Raw genomic sequence first — 27700 nt, forward strand, 5'->3', positions numbered from 1 at the left:
TTATCATGTACAAAGAAAATTCTCCAAGCTACCAACTAGCTTCTTTTCGGGGATTACAGTTTAATCATCACTGATCTACAATTTTAATTTATAACATCAGAAACTGGCATTCTACCAATTGTAGTTGGCAAAAAAACAGTAAATTATCTAGGTTCTGCCATGGATAGTCTCTTTTACTGTTCATGATTTCATCAATCCCAATTGATATAGTTTTGTCTTACCAAGACAAAACTAACAATCCCGGAAAGGGGGGGGGGGGGGACATATGCTCCTCGTCGATTTTTGTTTTTCGTTTTCGTGCAATCTTGATTGGTGTGCCAAACAGACATGAATGACTACATCGTCGTACACGAGAAATAATATTTTAGTTGTATTTCTAAAGAAAAACCCAAACTAAACCGAAAGGTAACTGCTGTACCCCCGGGGGGGGTTCCTTCTTTTTTTTGTGGGGGTGTGTTGGGGGAAAAAAAATCAAAAAGCAATTGGAAAAAAATTTTTTTTTCCTTACCAAAAAAAAAAATCTCCCATACAAACCCCCCCCCCCCCCCCCCGCTGTACCCATAATTCCCTTCGTATGAACCATTCCCCACTAGTACAGCATCATTCCGATTGTTGCGTGACGAGCGTGACAAGCCAAAAAAACGTCTGCGTTAACCAGAGATCATACCCTCTCAGCTTCCTAGACCTACTTATCAATCCGGTGAAGGAGTGATAATTAACAAGTGTTCTTTTTCTCTCCTTTCAAGAAAAATAAAACGCCTGATCGCAGATGACGTCTGCGTGGGAGACTATAACATTTCTTGAATCAAGAGAAAATAAGGGGACAAACTGTCCCCTTATTTTCTCTTGCTTGAATTCAATAAATTTAGATTCTTCAAAGTAAAGGTTATATTGTGTTATGCCTAGCAGTTATCGTGTTTACCTTTGCGGTTTTGCTTTGGTTGTGTGATTCGAATCAACAGTTGCTTTACACTATTTTTTTCTGTACCAGACGTGTTGCCCGCGAGCAGGCTCACGGAGCCAGTTCTCGCGGCTGCCAGGAGCCCATCGCGGCTGCCCCATCACGCGTGTATCCAAAACTACGTTGTATCGGTCTCTGCTTAAGCTTCTTCAAATCCAAACGTGAGCCTGGTGTTGCGTGACATTTTAATAAAAGAAAGTAATAAATTTCCTGGGTTTCTCGGAACTTTTACGATTTTGAATTGCCAGTTGTTGTCATTTTACTTCAAACTTCCTTGTTTTTATAATCGCCGGATATATTTTTAATCCTTTCAGCACACATTCAGCACGCTGCGCGATCTCGGTGCGCGATTGTCGCTTGTCTCGACTTCCGGTGATCTGGGTGTGTTATTTTTTAATTCGTCACATCCGGTGCCCAAAAAAGACGTCTTCCAATTTTTCGCCAACTTTGGCGAGCGATCATATTTAGACTTCTCAGCGCTAGAGCTGCCACGAAGCTGCGGAATTGAACCAAAAGACATGGCTGGAGCAAGGCTTTATTCAGTGGTATTTCTATTGGTGTTGGCGTCGAGGTATTAGCTTTCAAGGTAAGTTTAAAACATTGCGACATCACTGATCACGCATAATACTGATAATAACGAACGAAGCAGCCTGTCAAACACTCCATGGTGAACTCATGTGATACGATCATACTGCAATGTGCAAGACAATCGGGTTGGAAATCTGCATTGTTCGTTCACTGATTGAACTAAAATTGACTACCCATTCGCATGCTATTCCACTAGGTTACTTAATAAGCAGTTAATAAGATTGGCATTCAGTGAATCGATGCTCCGCTTGATCAAAAGTTCGACGATGGTTGTCTAAAACTGTATTTAACCCCGTTATTTAACACATGTAAAATCGGTTTGGCAGGCATATCAACGTTCTGGAACTAACAAATCAGAGTAGCGAAAACTTTATATGAACGATCTGAATGATCGCACGCTTTCCTATACATTATCTTTATCATACTTATGTGATGGCATTTCGCATTAATTTATGAGTGCTGCGCGCTATAATGACTGTCTGCAGTTTGTGACGAATATTATCGAACCAAATCAAGTAACAATTAAAATTTTACGATTTAACTTTAATTAAAAAAAAAAAAACATTTTCAAACTGCGTTTGTCAAAAAGGCTTCTTCTTCAATCCGAAGGAAAGTTATTTGTTATGCCTGTGGAAAGCTTTAGACATTTTAATAAATCCTTTTGTGTCTCATTTACGCTTGATTTCGTGTTGATCGGCGAAGCGTGAAAAGTGTTTTGTATAAAATGCTGAAGGAAGCGATGCTATATATGTAATATGGCGTGAGTACGTGCGTATGAATGTGTTTATCTTTCATTTGAGTAAGTTTCATAATTGTTGTTTCCGAAGTCGCTCTGAGCTGAGCGCGTGTTTGATCCGATTTGTAACACCCACAAAATTGCGCGCTTCAAAATATTCAAATTACTCAAGTTTCAATCAAGGTTTTAAAATACGCACGTCTAAGCGTCAATATGGTCTGGTGATTTTCATTTGCAGCAATAATAATAACAGCTTATTTTCATAACGTGACATTTTTCTACATGTGTCAGAAACAATTTTATGCACACTATTTCTACCGCTTTCGCATTGCCGTGTTTTCACCAAGCGTGATCAATCTTAGCTTTGGAATTTCTTTTTTTCCCCTGCATTTTTTTGTTTCAAAAGACTGTTTTTTGTTTATCAGTAGGCTAATTCTGAAGTGGGACTGTTTTGTTTTGTTTTTTTTGTGGAGGGGGGTTGGGGGAGAGGGTTTAATTGTTGGAAGGTATTTTGCGTTTTGAAGATTGAAAAAGAAGGCTTCAAGAAAAAAAATACTGTGCCGAGTATTCGCCGCATTACCAGATGTAATATTAATGAGATGCCCCAATCAGCAGTGAAGAGAAAGCCTATCTTGTCTCAGTTTCTCCCTCAGAAAGCAGCGTGTGCAGAGAATGATGGGTGCCTTCACGTTCGCGTTCTTTCAATTTCTCAGGGCTATATTTAGTTGTTGTACCCCTCTAACTTTTAATCTACTGGCCTGAGAAATGGCTACTTTATATCAGGTCAACGATCTAGGATAGTTACTGATGAGGGGTATCACTCTCGATGACCTAGCTGCGTTACGCATTTTACGTTTGTGGGGTAGTAAAAATTGCGTGACTAGCCCACTCTGTGTAAATAAAAGGAATTTATGTCACGATATGGCCATGATATATGAAGTTTGTTTCTCATTTGATGTTCAAAATTGTGGCACGCTTGGTGGCCTAATGGTTAGCGCGCTCGACTCCGAGTCAGGGGTAACCCTGCGATGGACTAACATCCCATCCTAGTCGCTTAATGCTACGGAAAACGGGATAAGCTCCGGCTGTATAGGCCACTTGGCTCGGACACAGACTTAACCTTTATGTTCAAAATAACTTTCAAATGAAAGAATCCTTCGAAATATAAGTTCAATAAGATAAAAAAAAACACTAGACTGTTCACAGCACACCATTTTCTCGTAATTTTCTTCGATAGTTGAACGGGCAGAAAGAATCGCGAGAGAACTGGACGCCAGCGCAAAACGGGAGGCGCATTTTTTTGTTCTCGGGAACCGAAATGGACCTTTCCATTTGACTTACGACCGAAATTTCTGAAATATTTGGCTAAATGGAAAGCACCCAACAGATCATCTGCTTCCTTACAATAGCGGCAACCATTACACGTCATAAAATCCAAAATGGCGGCGCGCGGGAAATTTAAAAGCGACAATCTTATCCACTTTTTGTTGCTATTTAATGTTATTTCTTGTCCTGTAAAATTTGGAATTAAGGCATTATTTCAAACAATTCAACGTCAAATTGTCGTAAGAGTGGAGGTTTCCTTTAATCGTGCCGTCAGAATATTAATTTCTGGCTTATTCATTCACGTCATCCAAACGTCAGAAATGACATTTTTTGTTTTGTTTTTCTCTTTAGACATAGTTGATCACAGAGGAAGGGAATTCGTCCTTAGCTTCGTTTCGCAGCATATTCGATTTCCCTACGATGGAAATAATGTGCTTTACATTTCGAGTTTTGAAGACACTCAAACTCGCGTCCATGTTCCTGCCCTTGCACAACAGTCAGACCAGCAGTACGAATTGCGGGCGGGAGGAGTCAAAATAATTTCTCTACCCGGGAGTACGCGGACTGGGAGCTCTACAGGGATTGAGAAAAAGAAAGGAATTCGAATTACTGGAGATGAACCCATATCAGTGCAAGGACTGTCAATATTGAGTAACGCGGGCGAAGGGTTTCTTGGGTTGCCTGTGGAAACGCTCGGGACGCACTACATCGTATCGACGTTTGCTGTAGTTATCAACGCTGTCTTGCAGGTCGTGGCAAAAGAAGACAACACTGAAGTATCCATTAATCTACGGCTACCACAAAATGGTAGAGTGCGGTATGGCGAAGTGACCTATTACAACGGCCAAGACATCAACGTAACGCTAAACGACTTAGATGTGTTTCAAGTACTGGCCGATTCTGACCTCACCGGTACGACTGTGACGTCATCGAAACCAATCGCGGTGTTTTCTGGGAATGATTGTGCCATGGTGCCAAAGTTACTCCAGCAGCCTTGTAATCACTTAGTTGAGCAACTCCCCCCTGTTAATCATTGGGGGACGCAGTTCATCACTAACCCTACGCCTAACCGACAGGGGGGAGATATATTTCATGTCATAGCATCGGCGCAAAATACACTTGTCTATGTTGACTCGCAGTCTCAAACCCGACTAAACAAGGGAGAAACATTTGAAATTATTGCCTCTTGGAATGAATCTAAAGTCATATCCACGTCTCGCCCCAGTCTTGTTGTGCAATATTCCAGCGGAACTGGAAGTCCATCGATGAGCTTAGTGCCCCCAAACGAATGGTTCTCAAATGACTACACCGTTTATGTTCCAAAGGATGAAAAGGGCAACGCATTTGATAGCTACATAAATGTTGTTATCGATACCAGATTCCGCGGCGGTCTTCATGTTAAAGGCGCAAATGATCTGATTAACTGGGAGATTATTTCAGGAGGATTCTCCAGAGCTTCGCTTCCTCTCCCCAGGGATGGTGTCTATCATGTTTACCACAAGGACGCATTAGCGAATTTTTCCGCTGTTCTGTTTGGCATGACTCCTAAAAAGCTATTTGCATTTCCAGTTGGTATGAAACGGCTACAACCATGGGATGCGAGTTGTTCGCCAACGAACACAACTGGAGGCGATAAAATTGATAACGATTGTGATGGAGCCACTGACGAAGAATTAGCCAATGGCGTGGACGATGATGGCGATGGAAGAATCGACGAAGATCTTGTCACGCAAGCGCCTGTTTTGAACGTGCCGAGAGATTTCGTGACACCGCCACTGCTGTCATGCGACAGATCATCAAATGTAGCCAATGTTGAAAATACAGGACTAGCAAAGGGTTCAGCACAAGGCGTTTGTAAAATACGCGGTGGAAAAATAACCATCTCGAACAAGGACAATATTGTAGATTCGCAGAGTTGTGAGCGTGAACTTGACCGAGTTTGGACTGTGAAAGATCCTTGTGGGAATGTTATCGAGGGTCACCAGCGTATTAAGATAAGCACCCCAGAAGATCCAAAAATCACTTTTCCAGATGATGTAACTTTTACCTGCCGGGAAAAGAAGTATCTAGGGCCAAAATTCACTGGAGAAGTTAAAGTGACTGCAAGCTCATGCCCAAGAAATGTGACAGTCACTCACCGTGACACATACAGTGGTTGTTCGGACAGGGAGGGGAGACTAGATCGATCGTGGACGGTTCAGGACAAATGCAAGCAAAGTTCAAAACGAATACAAGTTATCAGGCTTTTACCAAAAGGTTAGTGAAGTCCGATAACAAGGTGTACCGTATTTTCTCGATTACCTTATTATAGGAAATTAACGCTTGTGTTAATTAAGGTATTTGAAATTAACGCAACTTAGATTAACGCGAATTGAAGGAAAAATTACTTCCCAATAAAGGAAATTAAGGGGGGAGGAAGAGGAAGGGGGGGGGCAATATATCAAAATGAAGGAAATTAACGCGACCTACACAACAGGAACAAGTTTATTACTCATCACGTTCGTGGTACTTTTCCCACTTTGAGCGTTCTTCGCAGTATCAGTGATAGTGGCAGATTTCCACCATGATAAAATAATACTTTTTTCCTTGGAGTCAACAACGTCTGGACTGTAACGAGAAATTGGGGCCAAAACAATAGAAAATAAGGTCATGGAAATTAACGCTCAACTTAATTAACGGTGCGGAAATTAACGTTAACAAAAATTTACGCGAATGTTTGACATTCGCGTTAATTTCATGACGCGTTAATTTCCTATAATAAGGTAAACGCCGGGTCTCAAATTAACACCGGGTTTTCAAGGTGGACATGTAAATAGCCCCCCTAAAGCATTTCTTTGAGGTATGAAAAGCTGCAGTTGTAATGGCAAGATAAATGACTGTCAAAAATAATGTATAAACCCCCACCGGGCTTGAAAAAACTGCATGAGTCAAATAAACACCGGTTCCACCAGGCTAAGTTTGAAATATAAGCTGGAGGCATTTAATTGAGAAAATTCCGTACTCCAACTCGTGTGGTCCAATTCTGTGTTCCAATTATATTTCATTTTTTGTAATGTACTCGTGTTTAAACAAATCGGACTCCAGTGTTGCGGTCGTCAGATTTTGTTAATCACTCGCATGATTTCCACAGAGAGCGAATTGGACTCCACTCAGTCTTCTTACCATTAAATAAAAGGGATGTCCAGGAATTCTTCACGAATTGAAGTACCTCTTGTCATAGAGATTCCATCTCTCCCGATTTGATCGGTAGTCTCCCGACTTGATGCGTTGCCTCCCGCTCTCCCGATTTTTATCAGATTCTCCCGATTTATCATGAAATTCTGAAAATAAGAGAAAAACTGCTAATCTTAAGTGCTTTTTGCGATCTGAGTGTAACAAAAGTAAAGAAAAGCACCAAATATGTTTTTGAAAAGAATAAAATAAAGATCTTTTAGAATAACTCAGAAATGATGTCAAAATGCCGGAAATGGCACTGATCAGAGAGAACCTAAATTTGCAAAATTTCCCGGTGAAACATGCCCCAGCCCCCCCCCCCCCCTCCCCTCCCCTCCCCATCCTTGAGGCTTGCACCTTCAGTGCTAAAAATACTCCTTTTTCTTTCAAAAAGGGTTGGAATCTCTGCTCTTGCGTTTTTTTATTGGTATTAGGGATTGTTTTTTTTTGTTTTTGTTTTTTTTTAAAATTTTTTTGCCCACTCTATAAAATGTTGTACTTTGCTTTGTTAGAATCAAGAAGAACAACTAACTACGTGGTGTTATTTAAGATAACAAGCGAGGCGTTTTCGGTTGAGCTTAAAGATAAGAAATCCTCGTCCTTCAAATCTTTGGCTGACGGTTTGGAACTCGAGGTACAGAGATAAATGTTTCACGTTAGCATGTTTTTCTGATTTTATATACACTCCATTTACTTGCCTCTGTTTTTTTTTTCTTAATAAATGCTAGTATTTTTTTACCACTTGGACACGTTATTGTCTACAAACGCTTACATTAGAGCAGTTTTCACTTGAGTGTCGAAAGTAAATTGCGTTTGCTTTGGTTTTGCATTACTACGCTTAGTGATTGGCTTAAAAATCACGCGCCACTTTCTCTGCCAATCAGAACTAAAACCAAAACCAATCGTGACTTACTCGCGCACGTTTTCCCGCGCTTCGTGCCAGCTACATGTATTTGCTTCGAGTTTTGATTGGTTCACTGGATTGTTTGTGTCCTTTGTAATTGGCCAGAGTAATTACTTTGCTTTTGGTTTAACGACACTCAATTGAAAACTGCTCTAAAGTCTGTTCTTGCTTTAATTTCTATTTCTCTTCTGTAGTTAGGGAAAACATTTACGCAATCAAAGTCAAAATTTGGACGATTCTTTGTAGCAGCTACGACGCTGGGTTTCAGGTAAGCTTTTGGGAATATGCAAATGTTCCTTATAAAAGAGTGAGCTGAGAATATTGGCAGGGCCGTACTGAAATAGCAAGAGACAAAACGAGGCACTTGCCTCGTCTAGATTTTAACCCAAAATTGAAACCAAAATATGTTTAGTTGGGAAAATAATTCGCAGTTGAACAAGATTGATTTGTTTCTCAAGAAAAACCTTCTAAAAAATGTACGAGATTCGAGTTCTCCAATTTTTTTGGGATGACATGCCCCTAGAACCTCCTAGCGAGATTTTGCCTCGTCTATGCCAAAGCTTTGTTTGCGGCCCCGATTGGTCACAATTTTTACTAAATTTTTTACTGTAAAATGACATCTGAGATCAGCAAAATTTACTGATAGCTGAGAAATGTGCTGAAATTTTAACTGATAGCTGACATCCGGACCCTCTTAACTGACAGATTTGCAATTGTTTTGCGATGACTTTTCTTGATATATCATAAATTTCCGAAAGTAGCGGCCCCCAAAAAGAAGCGACCCACCGAAAGTTGTGATAAAAATTGTAAGCTTTGGAGTTTCTGAATATCGGCAAAGAGTTTATATTACTATTCTTCAAATACCGTAGTGTTCCGTGAGAAGCAACCTCCGAAAGTAGTAATTCTCAAATGTTGACTTTCCCAGAGGAGGAAACGATGCAAGGGACAAAACCTTTATCTTTTCTGATTTAAATTCTTTGCAGCAAGCGTTATCGTATTTGCCTTCTAACGACCGGAATTTTCTATAGCAAAAATAAACCTGTTTTTCCATTCTATGTTATGCTCACAGTTAAAACTGAACAGTAACCTTAAAAAAGTTGTCTGAAACGATTTTTTTGGACTTTCATTTGTGATATCGTACTTTGTAAGTATTTGCATCGCCATCTATTTGTTTTTATCATTTTCTTTGGCTGACTACCTTCTTCTGTTTTTTTTTTTTTTCAAGCAATGGTAGTGTTATTCCGAGCATGCTCATTAAGATCGACGCAGAGGCTCAATTTGATCAGCGGCAGTTGGTTGACTTCATGAACACCACCGTGAAAAGTGGCACGCTGGGAAAATATCAAGTGGACCCTAGTTCAGTTCAATCAACAGGTAAAGTAACCGTTCCTTTAGTTCAATTATTTCTGTCAAGTTGTTTTCTATTTACGGTGTTTTCATCAATTTGATTTTCCTCGTCTTCAATCTTGTTCCGTGAAATGGTCTCAAAATTCTTATCGTGCCGAATTCGTCCAAAATTAAAATTCTAATGATTAAAAAATTGGGGGGCTACACTTTATTTAGCGTTTTATTCTTTCCCCAACGAACGGAATACCTGTAACTGGCTATACAAGTTCCTCACTTTGTCGCATTTATTTTTCCCCAAAAATGTAACGGTTTTTTGTGCTTGTACAACAACGCTCAAAAAATAAAATAGTTACTGCCATTCTAACAAACGAAACTCAAAAAAACTGTTGGTCAAAGGTAATTTTTTTCTCCATCAATACAGTGCAACCTCAGTATAACGAAGGGGTCAAGTGTCTGGCAAAATGTGTTTGCTATAACGAGGTTTTACTTTATCGGGGTCTTTCCCATTTATTTTAATCTTCGGTTTAACGAACAATACTCTTCGCCCCAGTTGTACTGGGGCTATAAAGAACATTGTTTGTTATACCGAGGACTTCGTTAAATCGAGGTGCCAATGTATCACAAAATCATTTGTTTAGCATATGTGAATTTTAGACCATGTACTTTTTTGTACTTTTTTTAGTATTCGGCAAACACACCATACATCACATTATTTGACTAAATTATTGCTTCCGATTGGTCTATAAACAATAGAAGTGATTTGCTTGTGTCATAGCTTGTACATACGCCGTACCGTGAAACGGTCCCTTTAAAATACGCAAGCTTTAGCGAAAAAATTCTGGGGTTAGGTACGCTTTAATGTTCATGACTCGTAATCCGACTTTTTGTACGGCTTTTAATAAGGTTTTTTTAGAGCTTTAACGGTATTATTTTCTTTCTTTTTCCCGTTTCCATAAATCCATTCTGTTTTTAATACGTTGTTGCTTTTCTACATCAAACAGATTTTGATGAATGTCAAGCACCTCACCTCAACGAGTGTCACGAGAAAGCGAAATGTACCAACACTCTTGGTTCATATAATTGTACTTGTATAGATGGATATTATGGTGATGGTTTTCTATGTCAAGGTATTTATTTATTCATTCATTCATTCATTCATTCATTCAGTCATTCAGTCAGTCAGTCAGTCAGTCAGCCAGCCAGCAAGCCAGTCGGTCAGTCAGTCAGCCAGTCAGTCAGTCAGTCAGTCAGCCAGCCAGCCAGCCAGTCGGTCAGTCAGTCAGCCAGTCAGTCAGTCAGTCAGTCAGTCAGCCAGCCAGCCAGCCAGCCAGCCAGCCAGCCAGCCAGCCAGCCAGCCAGCCAGCCAGCCAGCCAGCCAGCCAGCCAGCCAGCCAGCCAGTCGGTCAGTCAGTCAGTCAGTCAGTCAGTCAGTCAGTCAGTCAGCCAGCCAGCCAGTCGGTCAGTCAGTCAGTCAGCCAGTCAGTCAGTCAGTCAGCCAGCCAGCCAGCCAGCCAGCCAGCCAGCCAGCCAGCCAGCCAGCCAGCCAGTTAGTCAGTCAGTCAGCCAGTCAGCCAGCCAGCCAGCCAGCCAGCCAGCCAGCCAGCCAGTCAGTCAGTCAGTCAGTCAGTCAGCCCAGTCAGTCGGTCAGTTAGTGTGAAAAGTAATATATAATTTTCTTTTTATTTATTTATTTTTTTTTTTTTATTGCAACACACACACAAACAAATAATGAAACTAATTGTGATTATGAGACGTCAATACTGCAGGTTATTACGCGACTAAGAATTAAGAGGGCCAATAAACAAAATCAACCAATCACAGCGCCGTATTACCGGTCCAATATTTCATATTTATTGGACTGGGTGAGGTTTTCACGGCTCTTTTTCGATCATAAAGTCGCAGTCGCGAGCGAGTAGCATAGTGGCTAGTGGCAAAGCTGTGCTAAATTTGTGGAGAAGTTCTCCTTTGTTTTTGGAAAAATAATTTGTTTGAGAAACGTTTTTTTTTTTCTCTTTGTACGCACTCGGTGTCAACATTGTTACTTATTCCGCCTCTTTTTATCTACTATTTTTTGGTTTTATTTTGAGAGTAACAATAAAGACTCACTTAGCGTGACAAAGAGTAGCGTCATAAAGCCTCTCCAATATTTTAACTTCTTCTTTTTAGCGCCACCTTCAATCTACTACGTTGATCCTCCAACCGAGGCTGGCACTGAGGAAAACGTGACACTTACCTGTCACGCTAATGGTCTTCCAGAACCAACATTCACTTGGATTACACCCGACGGGTACGCTGTTAACGCGACAGAGTCAGTTTACGAAATTGAAATCCTTGATGATGATAGTCAAAACAAAAGAGGCAAAACACTTCAAAAGGACGGTTCGCTGTTGATTTTTAACACCCGTGTTCATGACCAAGGCATCTACAAATGTGTAGCGATCAATGTTATGGGACAGGATGAAGGGAGTGTCAATTTAACAGTGAGAGAAGGTAAGGTAAAGTACGATGGCCCAGTTTGCCATCTTGAAATAATCTAGTACCCGGCTTGCACCCGACCTGACCAATCGATGAAATTGATAGTCGATAACAATCGATGCCTGGGGAGGCGCGGTGGCCTAACGGTTAGTGCGCCGGACTCCGGATCGAGCGGTCCAGGTTCAAGACCCGGGGGGGGGGGGGGGTACTCCCATAAATTTCGGATAGGGGTGTGCCGCCAAGGTTCTTAAACCCTGACCTTATTTAAGGATAAAGAAAGCGAAAATTGATACCCTTTTTTAAGGCCCAAAACCGAAAAATGATACCCTATTCAAGGGGAGGAGAAGCGTTCCGTGACGACGGCAAGACACAAATCTTTATAAAATCGCTTTTCTAATACCTGAACAGAAAATTCAGTTTTAAGATATCTTTTTTTTTTTCGTTTAGCTGGGCGTTTATTTTAGCTAATAGAATTTAGGTACCCTATCTTAGGATCACACCGGGAACACATTGCCAAAAGGAGCAAAAATGATACCCTATTTAAGGACCGAGAACCTCAAAACCCATACCCTATCGGGCGGCACATACCTGTATAGGCCACATATGGGAGTACCCCCCCCCCCCCCGGGGTTCAAGACCTGACCAGGGTCACTTCGTTGTGTTGTTGGGCAAGACGCTTTACTCTCACAGTGCCTTTCTCCACCCAGGTGTATGAATGGGTACCGATAAATTTACTGCTGGGCGGTAACTCTGCGATGGACTAGCATCCCATTCAGGAAGAAGTAGAAATACATTATACTCGTCTCCTAGCCGCTTAATGATACAGAAACCGGGATAAGCTCCGGCCTTATGAGGCACTGCTGGAAAGCGAATTTGTATGATAACGGCTGATAGGATACGATTAGCTCAACCAATCAGACTGAGCATTTGCATGAGTATACTTGTAGATTTCTGCTAATTAAAAGTAGTAATGTTAAGTTTTACGATTCGATCATCAGACCTGGTGGAAGTGGAGGCGGCTATTACTATTGAGGAAGAGGTATTCGACAAGGATTTGGAAAACAAGTCTTCTGTAAGATACCAGGCAATAGAGAAACAAGTTGAACAGGAGGTAAGAAACCAGTGTCTTCAATAAACTTCGAGTCGCTATGGTAATTCTTGGAGTGAGCGAGGATTAAGCAAGATTAGGAAAGATTATCCACATTAAAAATGTTTTCTTGAGATCAAAAGAAATGTTTCGTTATAAATGGCCGTTTTCACTGACTAGAAGACGGACAAATCGTCAAGACGGACAAGTAGTCTGGCGATTTGTCTGTACAGTGTGAATTTAAGACGGCGTTTAGACGACTTGTCCATGACCACCATGTCGTCCTCGAAAATCGTCTTCCTAGACGGACAAATCGACGGACAAATTCAGACGACTTGTACGTCCAAAATCGTGTCCGTCCCCCGGGGGGGGGGGGGTACTCCCTATAATGGCCTATACGGGGAGGCTCCGCCCGAAAGGGGTACCTTTTTCAGGCTCCAGGTATATAAAAGGGTAGGGATTTCACAAATTTAGGTATATGAAAGGGTAGGGAAATCTTTCATAATGATATTTCGAGCAGACGCAACTTTAGGCTGTATCGTCGTAATTTATTAAACGCTACATAAAAATAACAAGAAAACTTTCTGTTTTAGGTAAATGTGATGTCGTGTAGGTATATGAAAGGGGTGCCTTTTTGCAATAAAAAGTATACAAAAGGGGTACCTTGTCTATCAAAATGGTATATAAAAGGGTAAGGGGTTAGATCTCCGGGCGGAGCCTCCCCGTACAAAACTTTTTCGAGTACCCCCCCCCCCGGGGTCCGTCCCGTTTTCACACTAAGACGATTTGTCCGTCCGTCTCTAGTTTAAAAACGGTTTATGACATTTTTTTGGTTACAAGACTTATCTATGTGAATTCTTAAGAAATGACCCGTTCTAGCTAACAACAATGTTTTAAAGTAATTTTTTTTCTTTGTTAAAGAGATTTAGTTTCAGGTTCAATTATTGCCACGAGGGTTTTACCTAAAGTAATTAAGTTAATACATTTTTCCCGCTTTTTCTCCACAGTTAACTGCTTTGTTCAAGGACATCGAAGGCTTCGAAAGAGTTATAATTCTTGGATTTTAGTGAGTGTACACAAAACATATTTATTTAAATTTTAAATATACTTTCTATTGGCGTTGTTTTCTTTTAGTTTCAGCATTAAAAGGCATAGCTGAAGGCATATCCTGTGACTGAAAGAAAAACGGTCATCCCCTGAAGAAACCTTTAAAAATATTCCCGTTTTCTTTCCTTAATCGCTTCACTGCGATGGTTGCATTTCCTACAATTATCGTTAAAGGAGATATGTCGCACAAATTGCATCTTAAAAAATTAAGTGCACTAAACGTGAAGACGCGGAGCTCCCTTTGCCGGAGAAGACTGTGTGATACGGTTTAAGCTTCGTTTTGCTTTAAATTTCAGACCTTGTAACGAGACTTATTATTATAAAGACAAGAGGATTTGGGTTACTTAAAAATATAAAGACTGAATTATGTTCTCAACTGACGCTCAAAACGTCTACTGCCTTTTTATTACGCTGGCCGTCGCGAAGAAAACGATATTTCACATTGAAATCATGTCTCGTATCACAGGTGCTTATCATTTGCCGAGAAGAATCTTTTGGGACGAACGTTGCATAATGGCAACTGTTTTTCGAAAAACAAGAAACAGCGCTTACTATCTTTTATTCGGTGTCCGGTTGTTCTTTGATGGAAGACTAGATATAGGAAAAATGTAACAAATGGCACTTCTTATTAATTTATAGTTTTAAATGGTTAATATTTTTTTTGTTTCAGTAATGGAAGCGTCAAAGTACGTTTTCGAGTTGTCGTTAAAGTGGATCAAATAACAAATAAAAAGCCCGTGGTGATAGCTAACAAAGTTGGAAAAACTCTCAGAGTTAGTGTGAAAAATGGTCAGATAGGCAGCCTTAAAGTGAAGCCAACTGTTGAGTTAAGAGGTTCGTATGGTGTAACTAGCGCCATTTAAGTTTTTGTATATTCATTTGTTCCTTGTTCTTACGTTCTTATTGCCGTTTCGGTAAACGATCGATCGATCCGCCCTAAACGATCGATCGATCCGCCCGTCCATTCCATTCAATGCCATCCATCCATCTTTTCCATCCATTCATTCATCCATCCCGCCCACCTTCCTTCCCTCCCTCCCTACGTCCATTCATTCATTCGTTTGTTCGTTCCTTCGTTCGTTCGTTCCTTCCTTCCTTCCTTCGTTTGTTTTTTCGTTCGTTGTTCCGTTCGTTTTTTTTTTTCATTTCATTTTTTGATTGATTTGGATACCTTGTCTGCTTGCTTTCTTCTCTCCCTTCTTCCTTTCTTCCCTTCTCCCTTTGTTATTTGTTTATTTCAATTTTTGATTATTTATTTATTTACTTGTTTATTTATGCACATTTCAGAACGTCCTCCACCGCCCGTTGATGTCCAGTCAGCTGATGTCAAACAAACTGAAGCTGTAATCATGTGGTCACATCCTGAACTATATGACATGTACGCCATAAGTAGTTACTCACTGCAAATTAGAAAGTTTGGAACAACCAAATGGACACAGTTCACCACTACTCGTGGCGAAAACCACAGGCTTACCAATCTTGATCCCGATACTGCTTACTTTGTGCGACTGAAATCCGAAAACAAATATGGAAAAGGAGAACCTAGTGAAAGTGGAGAACTCAAAACTGAAAAAGGTATATTACTGTTATTTTTTGACATTAATGATTATTCCATTTTTTTCTTTCATATTTTTATTTATTTATTTCGTGAATTGATATCGTATCGAGGAACCTGAAGGGGTTTAAATGAGAAGTGGGATTTGGGCAATTTTCACTGAGAAAATCGGATTTGGGACACTGGAACTGGGAAACACAAACAATGGACTTGGGACTGGGATTTGAGAACAGTTGGGAAAACAATAGGCTAGGAAATGGGATTGGGTAAAATTTGGGGCGAAATTACTGCTGGAGGGTAGCCCTACAATGGACTAGTATCCCATCCAGGGGGAGTAGAAATACTCTTAGCCGCTTTGTGCTACAGAAACCGGGATAAGCTCCCGCCTGATGAGCCACTTGGGTCGACAGCAGGCTATACCTTTTTACCCCTCTCCCCTTCAGGTCCTTATGTATCAGTTCACTTATAGTATGGATCTTTCTCTTACAGAGGGAAGTGGAGCCGAATTAGCATTAGCCATAGTTCTTCCTCTGTTGCTGTTGATAATACTGGCTATTGTGGCAGTGTTCGTGTATAGAAGATGGAAAAAGAAGGGAAAACGGAGTGGATATCAAACCACTGACGAGGAAGTCCCCATGAACCGAGTCACAGCAGAACCGGTCAGTTAATAATCGTATTTAAAACTAGAAGGGACGCTTGCTGAGACTATTTAAATGACAAATAATGACAATGAATTTGTATAGCGCATTTGCCATACGTATGTTCAAATGCGCTGTACACTGATACTGTAATTTACTGCACAAAGGCCAGACCACAACACCGGGAGCTTCGTGCCCTACTCTTTGTGAATAGTGTGTGGGTTCTTTTACGTCCACTGAAGATACAGGAGACGGGACCTACGGTTTATCGACCTTTTCCGATAACACTATGCAGTAGATCCGACTCTAAATAATTATTTGTTTTATCACGATTTGGTAAAATAGTCTCACGAACTTGTATGTCGGCAAACATCATAGGGGATGTGCAAAGCGATGTAAAAATGTTTAGGATGAGGGTTCAATTTACGGAGTGCACGTAAAGTGACGCATGCTCCTCGTGGCTCACCCTGGGGTCAAAACCTTTACCCTTTCATCTACCATTTTCCACAGCAAAGGTGACCCTTTCATATGTCTTCGATAAGAAAATAGTACCCCTTTCTCTTACGTGCAGAAGGAACACTGTATCTCTTTTGTTAATTTTTCACTTGAATAACTCCTTGAAATACTTTAAATATACGAAACGACCGTTCGGCGGGTCTGTTCTTAGTTATGTTCGAGATATTTTGAAAGGTGAATTCCTACCCTTTTATATATCTACAGCCTGAAATTGTACCCTTTCGGGCGGAGCTTTCCCATCTACTATACTATAGGGAATAATCTCCACATCGCTCCCGGGAACAAATATTGAGCATTTAGATGTATCTTGTCCATGTCAGTTCTCTAAGTTTTGATGGCAATACCACAAATGGAAATTTCCTGCATTAGAATCGTCTTCTCATAGATCAAGTTCTCTTCCTTAATATTCCAGCGAAACCAAGCGGGCGAAGGGTTCATGACCTTTGGCCGGGAACGTTACGCCCCAATACCAGGTGAAACAGCAAACGGCGCAAGCGCGATGCAGATTCAAGCCTCGTTTGCCTGGCGTGAGATACCACGTGAGCGCATTACTCTTGGCAAAGTTCTTGGAGAGGGCGAGTTTGGAATGGTGGTCAAAGGAGAGCTGACTGAAGATGACGGTCACATCACACATTGTGCCGTGAAGACGTTGAAACGTAGGTTCACTAAACTATTGTTAAGAAATCCGACCTCACAACGCAATCTTTGAAAACAGGGGATTTCGCATAGAGGATATCTTCAAACTCATTTAACATTCACAAAAGAACAAACGATATGAGTAGTCGTGTATCTGGCACATTCCTCCTGATTTGCAAAATCTTTTGTTTCGTTTTCCTCGCAAAATAGGTTACTGATATCACCAACGTAGATCATCTAGATGGTTGATAAGTGATATAACAGTTTTATATGAGATTGGCATCTGTATAGCCAATCAGTAAACGCTTTTTTCAGAGAGTAAAGTTTTTATGAGTCATGAGTCAATGAGTCAAATCTTAAATTAGAGTTATTATTTTGAAAATAGTCATAGTGCTGCCCTTACTAACAATTGAACGTTAACCGCAAGCAAACTAGAGTGGAACTAACCCCAAGCAACTAGATTGGAACTAACCGCAAACAAACTTGAGTGGAACTAACCGCAAGCAAACCAGAGTAAAACTAGCCTTAAGCAAAGTGAAGTGCTTCTAAGCTTGCTTGTATAAAGGAAAACCGTGGTTCAATAGATAATAACCTACCTTGTGTAAAAATCACCTTGACACATTGACTCATTTGACTCATAGTCAGTGCCAGACTCGTTCCCAATCCCTACTTATTCGTTCTCAAAGGTGATGAAAGACTGGGGAGAAATGATATGGAGGTTGCGGGGCAGGCTGGGAAGGGCGAAGAAAAATTTTCGTTCGGCCTTCCCTTGATGCAATGCGTTCTAGTCAAAACCGTCTCAGGAGCGACTGGGAACGAGTCTGAGTCAGTGCTAGGTGATGGCAATAGTGGTTATCAACCACAAGCAGTATGATCCATAACTGTATTGTCTAAAAACACGTTACACAGGTACTGCCACAGAAAGTGATTTTAAAGATTTGCTGAATGAGCTTGAGAGATTGAAGGATGTGGGTAATCATCCTAACCTGGTCAACCTTATCGGCGCATGCTCAACTGGAGGTAAGTTGCGGCTAAATATAGAACATAACAGCGAGGTACGATCTCGTACCACGAGTCTTTGTTCCTTACTGCGCAAGCTTGACGAAACGAGCGACTCTCGAAAGTTCCGTTTCAGGATCGAATTTGATTGGCTTTAAAAACGATAAAAATGGCCGAAAGTAAAACACCAAGAAGTTCGTTGGTGATGCTTTTGAAAGCTAAGCATGCGCAATTCAACCGGAAGTCCGATATTTTCGGACTTCCATGGTCGCTCGTTTCCTGACCGTTGGTCAATGGATACGAAGACCCTGGGTACGAGGATGAGCGAGGTACCTCTTGAGAGAGCATGCGTACGAGAAGATAGCAAAGGTATCGTAAGTTGAAGAAGCCTGCTGACCTAGGTTTCCTGCCCTGTTTTCTGTGCTATAATCATTTTTTATGTCCGCAAAATTGTGTTCTGTAACTGAATATAACTGGTAAGGGCGAACGTACTTGGGCCTACGATGGCAAAAGAAAGAGCGAAAGGCTGGAGCTCGCAGGGAAAAGAAGCATGTAGTTGGAGGTCGAGCACACAACTGGGAAGGAACTAACGGCCAGAACTTAAGAAGATCTCAGAAGGAAGCTGGGATTTCTGGACAATAACGTCAGGCCGTAAATAATATAAGTGACATCTGATTAAAATATGATCAAAAGTCCCCTTAAAAGGGTTAAGTCTGCGTTCAAGCCTAGTGGCCCATCAGGCCAGAGCTTATCCCGGTTTCTGTAGCATAAAGCGACTAAGAGTATTTCTACTCCCCCCTGGATGGGATGCTTGTCCATCGCAGGGTTATCCCCAGTATTAAATTCGCCGGTACTCATTTATACACCTGGGTGGAGAGAGGCACTGTGAGAGTAAAGTGCCTTGCCCGCGAACAAAACACAATGACCCCAGAGTCCCCTTAGTTTATTTTAATTAACATTATAGCTTCATTAAAAATCGGCGAAATTAAGTCGTGAGCGCTTCATCTTAGCGGTCTGTATTGCAAAATGCGGACCGCTCAGAAAACCAATCAAAATCCGCCTTTTCAGGATGGAGCAGTTTAAAAAATAATAATAAAATAATACTGAATAAACTATTTGCCCTTAAATGCATATTTTTTTTATTTTTCACCCTTTAGGACCGTTGATGATTGTCGTAGAATTCGCTGAACACGGCAACCTCTTGCGTTACCTTCGTGATCACCGAAAGCAAAACTACGACGACATGAACGAATACAGTTTGGACATAAGCTCCGCGGAGAGACTGAGGATAGCGTGTGACGTGTCTAACGGAATGAAACATCTTGCTATCATGAAGGTGAGTTAGCAATAATGTTTAGAGCGAAATTTCCTTTGATCACACCCTTGTCCCAAGGAGTTCTCTTCCTCTTGCGGACGAGCGCAAAGTACACCAAGGCCCTGGTAACGTGCGTAATACATTCGGTGACGCCATGGAACTTCGCGCCAAATCGGGTGAGGGAAAAGATAGCACCTGGGTACTAGGAACAGGATACTCGTGTTGAGTTTGCTGCACGATTTACTTCGTCTCGCCTTGACTGTACTTGCCGTCCCTGGGTCTCAGAGGTTGGTTCTTAAACCAACGATAAAAAGCTTCCCGATGTAGAAATAAAGTAGGCCCCACCTAGGACGTATCACCCGTATCAACAAGGGAATAGTGGTTTAAATAACGGCAAATCAGTTATGCATGGAAAAATGAACAAATAAACGAAGTCGCCAGCAAACCAGCTTGCTGTGAACCTACAGTTGACTATATTTTTTATAGCTCTTGGGACGAAGTATTTCGAAATTAGCGCATTTTTGTCACCGCCGGACTGCTAGCACCGTTTTCCCATTACCTCTTCAAAAAAGGTGTTTGAAATAACTATCTTATATTGCAGTGCGCGCACAGGGACTTGGCGGCGAGAAATGTTCTTCTTGGAGAGGGAATGGTAGCTAAAGTTGCGGATTTTGGTCTGTCACGTGATATTTACACTGACAACCAGTACGAGAAGAAAACTGAGGTAAGACCTTAACACTCCTGAGATTTGAAATGGTTTTTAGCCAAAAGGTTTTTTCCGGGTTACCCTTTGCCTCTGTTTCAAATCGAGTCTAAGTGCGAAACTATTCAAATAAGAATGAGTTTTATTTTGCATGAAAATGGACCTGGAGGTGAAATTCATTTTCATATGAACGGTTTTGCACGTAGACTTGTTCTGAAACAGAGGCAAACGGTAACTCGAAAATAGCCTGTTGTATAAATTTTAAACTTTAGAAACGAGTTTACTGCTCATTGCCTGGTACATTTTTTGACACTTTTCCTTACGTTGTTATACAAGACCCGGTTTAAAGCACGATTAAACTAATTCAGGATAGGCGTGGATTTTGATTCCAGTTTTTTTTACTTTTCAGTGAGGATTTCCGTTTATATTTCTTGTCCTTCAGTTTTGACGTCGACTTATCTAAAACTCCACAAAACATAGGCAATAAAAACACTTTGACACAAGAGAAATTCAACCTCGATCAAACTTTAATCCTGCGTTAGTGCTAATCGGCTTTCGAATAACCCGGCCTGACCACAAAGATACGATCCTTTAAGTATATGGCGCATTCCCACACAAATTCCACAGTAATAAATGCTTTTTCCATTGGTACGCAGGGAAAGCTTCCGGCAAAATGGATGGCGGTGGAATCTCTTGACCGTGGCATGTACACGAGCCAAAGTGATGTGTAAGTTGTTTGTCTAATGTGAAATGTAATTTCTGACGTTTGAATGAATGAATTAGTCAGAAATTACTATTCTGACGGCACGATTGAGAGGTTCGCGGTTTGTTATGGGATATCTGATATATATAGGTTTTGGCGGGAGATTTAGGTCATTCTAGGTCTTCAGTCCTCGTCTTTGCTTGCTTTTCTTTTTTCTTTAAAGTTTTGTTTGTTCAGATTTTGTAACTAGTCTATTGAAATATATGGGAGGCGCGGTGGCCTAATGGTTATAGCGCCGGACTCCGGATCGGGCGGTCCGAGTTCGAGCCCCGGCCGGGGTCACTTGTGTTGTGTTCTTGGGCAAGACACTTTACTCTCACAGTGCCTCTCTCCACCCAGGTGTATAAATGGGTACCGGCGACATAATGCTGGGGAAAACCCTGCAATGGACTAGCATCCCATTCAGGGGGGAGTAGAAATATTCCTAGCCGCTTAATGCTACGGAAACCGGGATAACCTCCGGCAGTGTGGGCCGCTTGGCTCGTGGCTTCTCCTTTCCTTTCTATTGCAATATGCTTTAGATTATTAAGTTGTGCCCTTTCCTCGGGGTCTCTTGCTGCTGCATAAGATGAGGAACGTTTCCACATATTTTTGGCCACTTCTGAAGGGTGGTTTTTAGTGTTTTTTTCGTATCTGGCGTAGCACACACCTTAATACTCTTAGAACGAACTGCTGTTTTTTGCTAGATTCAAGATTGTAATCAGGATGCATTTTGCATCAGATGACTGTATCAAGATATATTTTGCATCAGATGACTGACTGACGCATCCTCAATAAACTATTCACATTGAATGTCTCGTGTTAGTGTAGTCAGAATCTGTGTCATACTCAGTATATTTCGTTTGACCAATCCAAACTTACACTCTGTCTTGTTTGCAGTTGGTCGTTTGGTGTCCTACTTTGGGAAATCGAAACCGGAGGTGAGATCTGCTACCTTAAAGTAACTGCTAGGACAGGCGGTGTGTCACGGAGTCTTTCCTCCTAATAGAGATTGCGTGACGAGTCATAAGTACGCATGAGAGCAAGGCTTCCTCGTAAAAGCTACTCCAGTCATATAATTTTATCATGCATGGTATTTATTTACAAACGCGACGTTTCATTGCCCTCCAAAAATTCGATCTCTTTAGAGTATAAAGTTGTATGTGTGAAGGTTAATGTCAAACCGAAGGAATGTGTTTGCTTTTTCTTCATTTCTTTTTTTAATTCCTCATCAAAAGAACTGCTATATCTCTATAAAGTTAATCAAAGGAAAACCTCTTTTCGGTTTAAGATTTTTTTTCAATGACTTATTGACACCGCCGGAAGTGATGAAACGGAATGGAAACGGGTTGAGTGCGGTGCAAGATCCGCAGGATTTTGGCGCGAAACTCTGAGCGATACCATTAAAAATTAGTACCAGCTATCGAGTCATTTCACTATAAAAATTGAGCTGCTTTCAACCTATCAGATGAAAAGAACTATAGTCTACATTTTTTTAAAAATCACAGTCGAAACCATCCAGTCCCGAAACTATTGTGCAAATCTACGTTGAAAAGCTCGAACAATTTCATCCAATCAAAAACTAGCGCGAGCGCTCACGAGTACTCCGAAGGCCGTCGCACCGCGGGCTCAGTCACTTCTTGGAGAAGTGATGTCGCCATCAACTGGCATTTGTTCCCCCGAAAGAGTGGCCGCGGCCACCCTTTTGCCGTCCCGATGAGCGTTCTTCTATTGTTTTTGCCCCTATTTAGCGGCCAGCAAGAATATAACATAGAATTTTTGGCTTTCTTTTCAACAAGGTCAGACAGACAATAATTTAAGAAAAAGTGATGGCGGATAAAATCATTCAAACCAAACCCTCTACCAGCTATGTTCAAACACGGGATTATTGTCGTCTTAGAGCAGTTTTCAATTGAGTGTCGTAAAACCAAAACCAAAACCAAAGTAATTACTTCAGCCAATCACAAAAAACACAGACAATTCAGAGAACCAATTAAAACTCAAAGCAACTACAAGTTGCCGGCACGAAGCGCGGGAAAACGTGCGCGCGCGAGTCACGATTGGTTTTGGTTTTACTTCTGATTGGCTGAGAAAGTGGCGCGAAATTTTTAAACCAATCACTGAGCGTAGCAATGCAAAACCAAAGCAAACGCAATTAACTTTCGACACTCAAGTGAAAACTGCTCTATTGTCGTCTTATGTGATTCCGTGATTCCTTTTCACGCTATTTTGCATCGAAGTAACGTGACCTTTCTAAAAAGCCTTATTGCTAATTTCCAACGAGCCGCTATTAAGGACAACCTCAAGGGGTTCTACTGTACTTTAATTTAGTCTAACTTACACGTTGTAATCTTCTCTGTTTCACAGGCTGTGCTCCATATGCCGGGATGGTAATGATCGAATTGCTGGACAAGCTGAAGGCGGGACATCGTTTGGATAAACCTCGCTACTGCACCGACTGGCTGTGAGTAAATCGAGAACTTTTCAATACAAGACGCACAATAGAATGTAGACTTGCTCCAAGTCGTTCGTTTTGCGGTTTACGGGGAGCTCTAGATATTGCGTGTTAGTCGCGCGAGTAAAAAGAGCAATCGCGTGGCGCGCGCGCGCATGGTATTTTTACTCGCGCCTCGCGCACGAGGTATACTATCCTCGCGTGTCGCACTTGCGTAATACGCAGCACTGTTCTCAATCAGAAAGATTAAAAACCTCTTGGTTATAAAATTTAAAACGATCGACTTGGAGTGCGTATAAATAAAATGTCATTGATAACATTGTTAACAACGATGAACAGAGGGTTAAAGACCACAGCACGATAATGATAATGAATCAGGAGTTTTGATTTACAAACTTTAAAACGGTACCAACTGTCCCCACTATAAAATGGAACCCTTTGCAACGAACTGTCACATAGTACAAAATGCCTTCCCCCCAGCTAGTTGTGATTTTGCACCATGTGAACGTTAGGCCCGGGCCAAACGTCGAACTTCTCATTAGTCGAACCTAATGTAAATGACAACTTGCTTTTGAACACAATTGCATTTCAAGAAAGTACAAATTGAGCTTTACAAAATGTAATTTCCATTTGATTTTTGCATAGTTAGTAGTAGGTCTCATGTATTAACTATTATTTTTGTAATCCATTTTAATCCTATCCAATCGTAACCATTTTTGCTCCATTATTAGTATTTACTACTCTTCAGGCATTTTTAACCAAACTATAAGCTATTATTTGGATGAATCCGGTGTCAGTGCTACAAGCCCACACTAAATGTTAGCTGACCTTAGCTGGGTTTGATTTGAAGTTTGTACAGCAAGGGATGCTGTGAATTTAATTCAAACTTTGTCTTTCATTAATGTCTGAAATGTGTGTTTAAGTTTTCAAAATGGTGTCAACTAACTAGAGAAAATGTTAACATTAAACTCACATTCACATACCTGCAATTTCAAAATGGCGGCGAAAGCTTTTTCAGGCTGCGAGCCTTCAGTCCTACTAGCCAGCGAGAGGAAGCACTGCCGCTGACCAGTTAGAGCGATGGCTCGGAAATGAATAAAGGAAAGGGGAGGGAGCAAAAAAAAAAACATTTCGCATGCGTATATCATGACGCTTAAGGAATGCAAAAAAAAATCATAAATGGCATTATGATGACATTTTCTGACTTTTACCAGATACGCTGTTATGCTTCGCTGCTGGAATGCGAATCCAAAGTTGAGGCCGACATTTGAGGAGCTGAGCGATGAACTTCATCGAATGCTCAGACAAGAAACAGTAAGTTGACTTTATGAATATTAGATGCGATATAAATTTGTAACGGGACTGAGCGAGAAAGCGAGGTTAATAAGATGTTTATTAAAGCCCACGCTCTCCGGCTTAAGAAAGAAGAACATAGAAGTCCAGTGCGCGGTAAGAGAGCCGGACTGTAGAAAACGGCCTTTAAAATTGACCAATCACAGTGCACGTACTATCTGAGATATGCACTAAATATCAACGTAATGTAAAGAGTTCAAAGTAAAATTAATTGAAATAAAAGACAATTTTCCTTTTCGTCTACTGTTAAATATTTGGGCACATAATAAAAACGATAGTTTTCTTATAATTCTTTGCCCAAAACTCTGCTTATAAATAATACTACAAAAGTTTAAAAAGTAAGGAAATAGCTTTCCTTCAGCCTAGTCTCTGTAAGTATATTTTTTAATTGGTGCAATCGGTCAAGTTTTAAACTTACACTTCCTTCACATATTTCCTAAATAGTTACCGTAATAAGAGTACTTCGTAAAGACTGGTTTTCACTAGCGACGCAAGCCGATAAGCGCAAACACAAACGCAAGCATAACAACTCTTATTTCACCATAAAAACGGCTTCGCCGCAAGCATAAGCATCCTTGTGCTTGTGCTTGCCGCAAACACAAGCACAAGGATCAAAATGTTTCCTTTTCTCGTGCTTGCGCCTGTTCTTGCGTCGCTAGTGAAAACCAGGCTTAAGAGTTCGTATTTTGGCACATTATTAGTTGTTACTAATACAAGCCAACACAGTTTGCCATTTTTGCTCCAGTGACGATAATCTTTAAGTTGGTTTCCGCCGAACATTCGAGCAATACAGGCCAAAATAAAGTTACCAAAGAGACCTCATAGCATGGTAACAGTTTGACCACAGCTAACAAAAACCTACCAAAACTTTAGCTCTCAAGCTGACCCGCCAGAGAAAAATGGATTTGAAATTATCTTCACTTTCAATTAAACCGGACGTTTCGCACCAGTTTAAAACAAAATGGCGCGCGTTTTAAACATTTTCACGAGGTTTGACTTTAATTTTCTCGAGAACGCTTTAGAGTTTTATCACGGGGTCACTAAGAAAAATGAATTTCAGTGAGATGTTTCAAATAGTATGTAAATGTAAAATGTAACCGAACTATAAGTAGTTTTTTGGTACTTAATTTTTGCACTCATTGCTCGAACTTTCAGCGGAATCCATCTTAACACAATTTTTAACATTTGCAGGACTATTTGACTCCAGAGGATTTCAAAGAAGAACCAAGTTATATTAACACCTCAAAGGAAAACATATCCTCGGCTTAACACAGTTCACTCCTGAAGGCACGGCTAACGTCTGAAAACCAATCGGACGAGTCTTGGGGCGCTTAACATTAGACAGAACTGGCCGACCGGCCCGGTGGTTTTCAATGTAAAAAGGGCCTTTTCCACGAGATTTTCCCACAAATCCACCACAACAGTGTATAATATTTATTCATTGATTGATTTGACAGAACAAATCTGACTAACAATTCTGTCCTTGAATTTACCGGTCTGGTCGGCCAGTTCTGACTGGTGGAAAGCGTCCTTAGTTCTATGCCGTCCACGATATTTTGATTTTGTTTAGTTCGCTGCAACAGAAGTAGTAACTTAGGCGTAAAGTGTGTCTACTTAGTGATAGGACGTTTACCAAAAGGCTAAGGTTGCCTGACACTGCGTCTTCCAAGAATTTAAAGAATGAGAAACAAGTTTATTGTACAGGTAGTGATATTGAGCCCGCAGTCATTGTCGCCGAAGTTGCCAGGCAAAAAGACTTAGTATCAGATAAAAGCACTAGCACAGCGTTTTTCCTTGTAAGAACGAGCATTGCCAAAAGTCAGCCCTGCGAGCAACCAGCACTTTTCCAAAAACTACCTCCACTAAAAAGCGAGCATGCGAGCACTTGTAAAAATATGCGAGCACAAGCAAACGAGCACCCACTTAAACTTTGCGAGTATTCCGAGCAGAAGCTTAATTTTGCGAGCTCTGAAAAATTTTGAGGGACCATTCATGAACCCTGCTAATGGGTGCTAGTTAATCCAACAAAGCTGTCCTTGCAAACGTTTTGGCTTGTCTCGTAACGCTTGTTAAACCCGACGCGTGACTAGCTGAAGCTGACTAGCTGTAAAGACTATCGAAGCCCAAGAGAGTCACCCTTCACGCAATTTATTGTTTTCTTCGCTCAAGAGTAGGGCTTTCCACAAGTGGCTCGAAATTTCTGAAAAAGGTGCTCCAAAAACCCCAAAAAGTTGCTTTTGATAATAAGTTGCTTGAATGTTGCCCCCAAAAATCCAAAACGCTGCTTTTTATCAAGAAAATTTCCCAGAATATATGCTTATTTGCCTTTGAAGGTAAGATTTCTAAGCACTTTCATGCAACTGAAGTATCTAAATAACATTTGAAGGCAAAAAATTGTTGAATTACAAGGATTTTTTTCACTGAGAAAAATCGTGAAGATATCGATGACGTCATGTTTTCTGAATAATTTTGTAATGTTTTAATGGGGAATGAGTCGAAAGTCGAAACGTCGTCGGATGTTCCACGAAAATCTTCGGCAAACTTTGTTAATCGTCGGAAACGTTCGTATGGCCTTCGGAGATCTTCGGTCTAAAAATTGCTCAAAATGCAACAAGTTGCTCGAAAAGAAAAAAAGTTGCTCGAAATATGAAAAGTTGCCGAGCAACTTGTGGAAAGCCCTATTCAAGAGACGATTAAAATTCGATAAGAGTTCTATACTGATGACGTACCACTTCACATCAGTATGTGACGTTTCAGCTGGAAATTGAGCGCGTGAAGAGGAACTTTTCGGGGGCAGTAAGAGATATAATCAGAAGGAAATATGTATAGATTTCGTTTTTGCAATAATTACCCAACCATATAATAAGAAAGAAGAAAATAGAAATTATTTTTTAGAAATTACTACGTATCTTAGATCTAAACAGATATAGAAATTGTAATTCATGGGCTGCCATTTGTAACAATTGTACATATGAATAGAAAATAAAAGGCATCGTTTTGCTGCTGGTCTGTTTTATAATTACTGTATAACAATTGGTTTTAGA

The 27700-nt window shown here is 40.8% G+C and overlaps 1 protein-coding gene across 1 annotated transcript; it reads left to right on the forward strand.

Moving 5' to 3' along the window:
- Positions 1-1372: 1372 nt before the first annotated feature.
- LOC144638388 (uncharacterized) lies at positions 1373-27679 on the forward strand. The gene is given in 22 exon segments (XM_078497603.1): positions 1373-1533; positions 1535-1547; positions 3963-5867; positions 7337-7458; positions 7923-7996; positions 8954-9102; positions 10077-10202; positions 11242-11565; positions 12549-12661; positions 13645-13703; positions 14415-14578; positions 15032-15319; positions 15789-15958; positions 16866-17109; positions 17999-18109; positions 19246-19424; positions 20005-20127; positions 20763-20833; positions 21749-21789; positions 23216-23312; positions 24518-24617; positions 25848-27679. Coding segments are annotated over 22 exon segments (4605 nt in total). The 5' UTR covers positions 1373-1479; the 3' UTR covers positions 25926-27679.
- Positions 27680-27700: the final 21 nt, after the last annotated feature.

This window comes from Oculina patagonica, chromosome 14 (genome assembly GCF_052425735.1).
Source record: "Oculina patagonica isolate OP01 chromosome 14, crgOcupat, whole genome shotgun sequence".
Taxonomy (NCBI): domain Eukaryota; kingdom Metazoa; phylum Cnidaria; class Anthozoa; order Scleractinia; family Oculinidae; genus Oculina; species Oculina patagonica.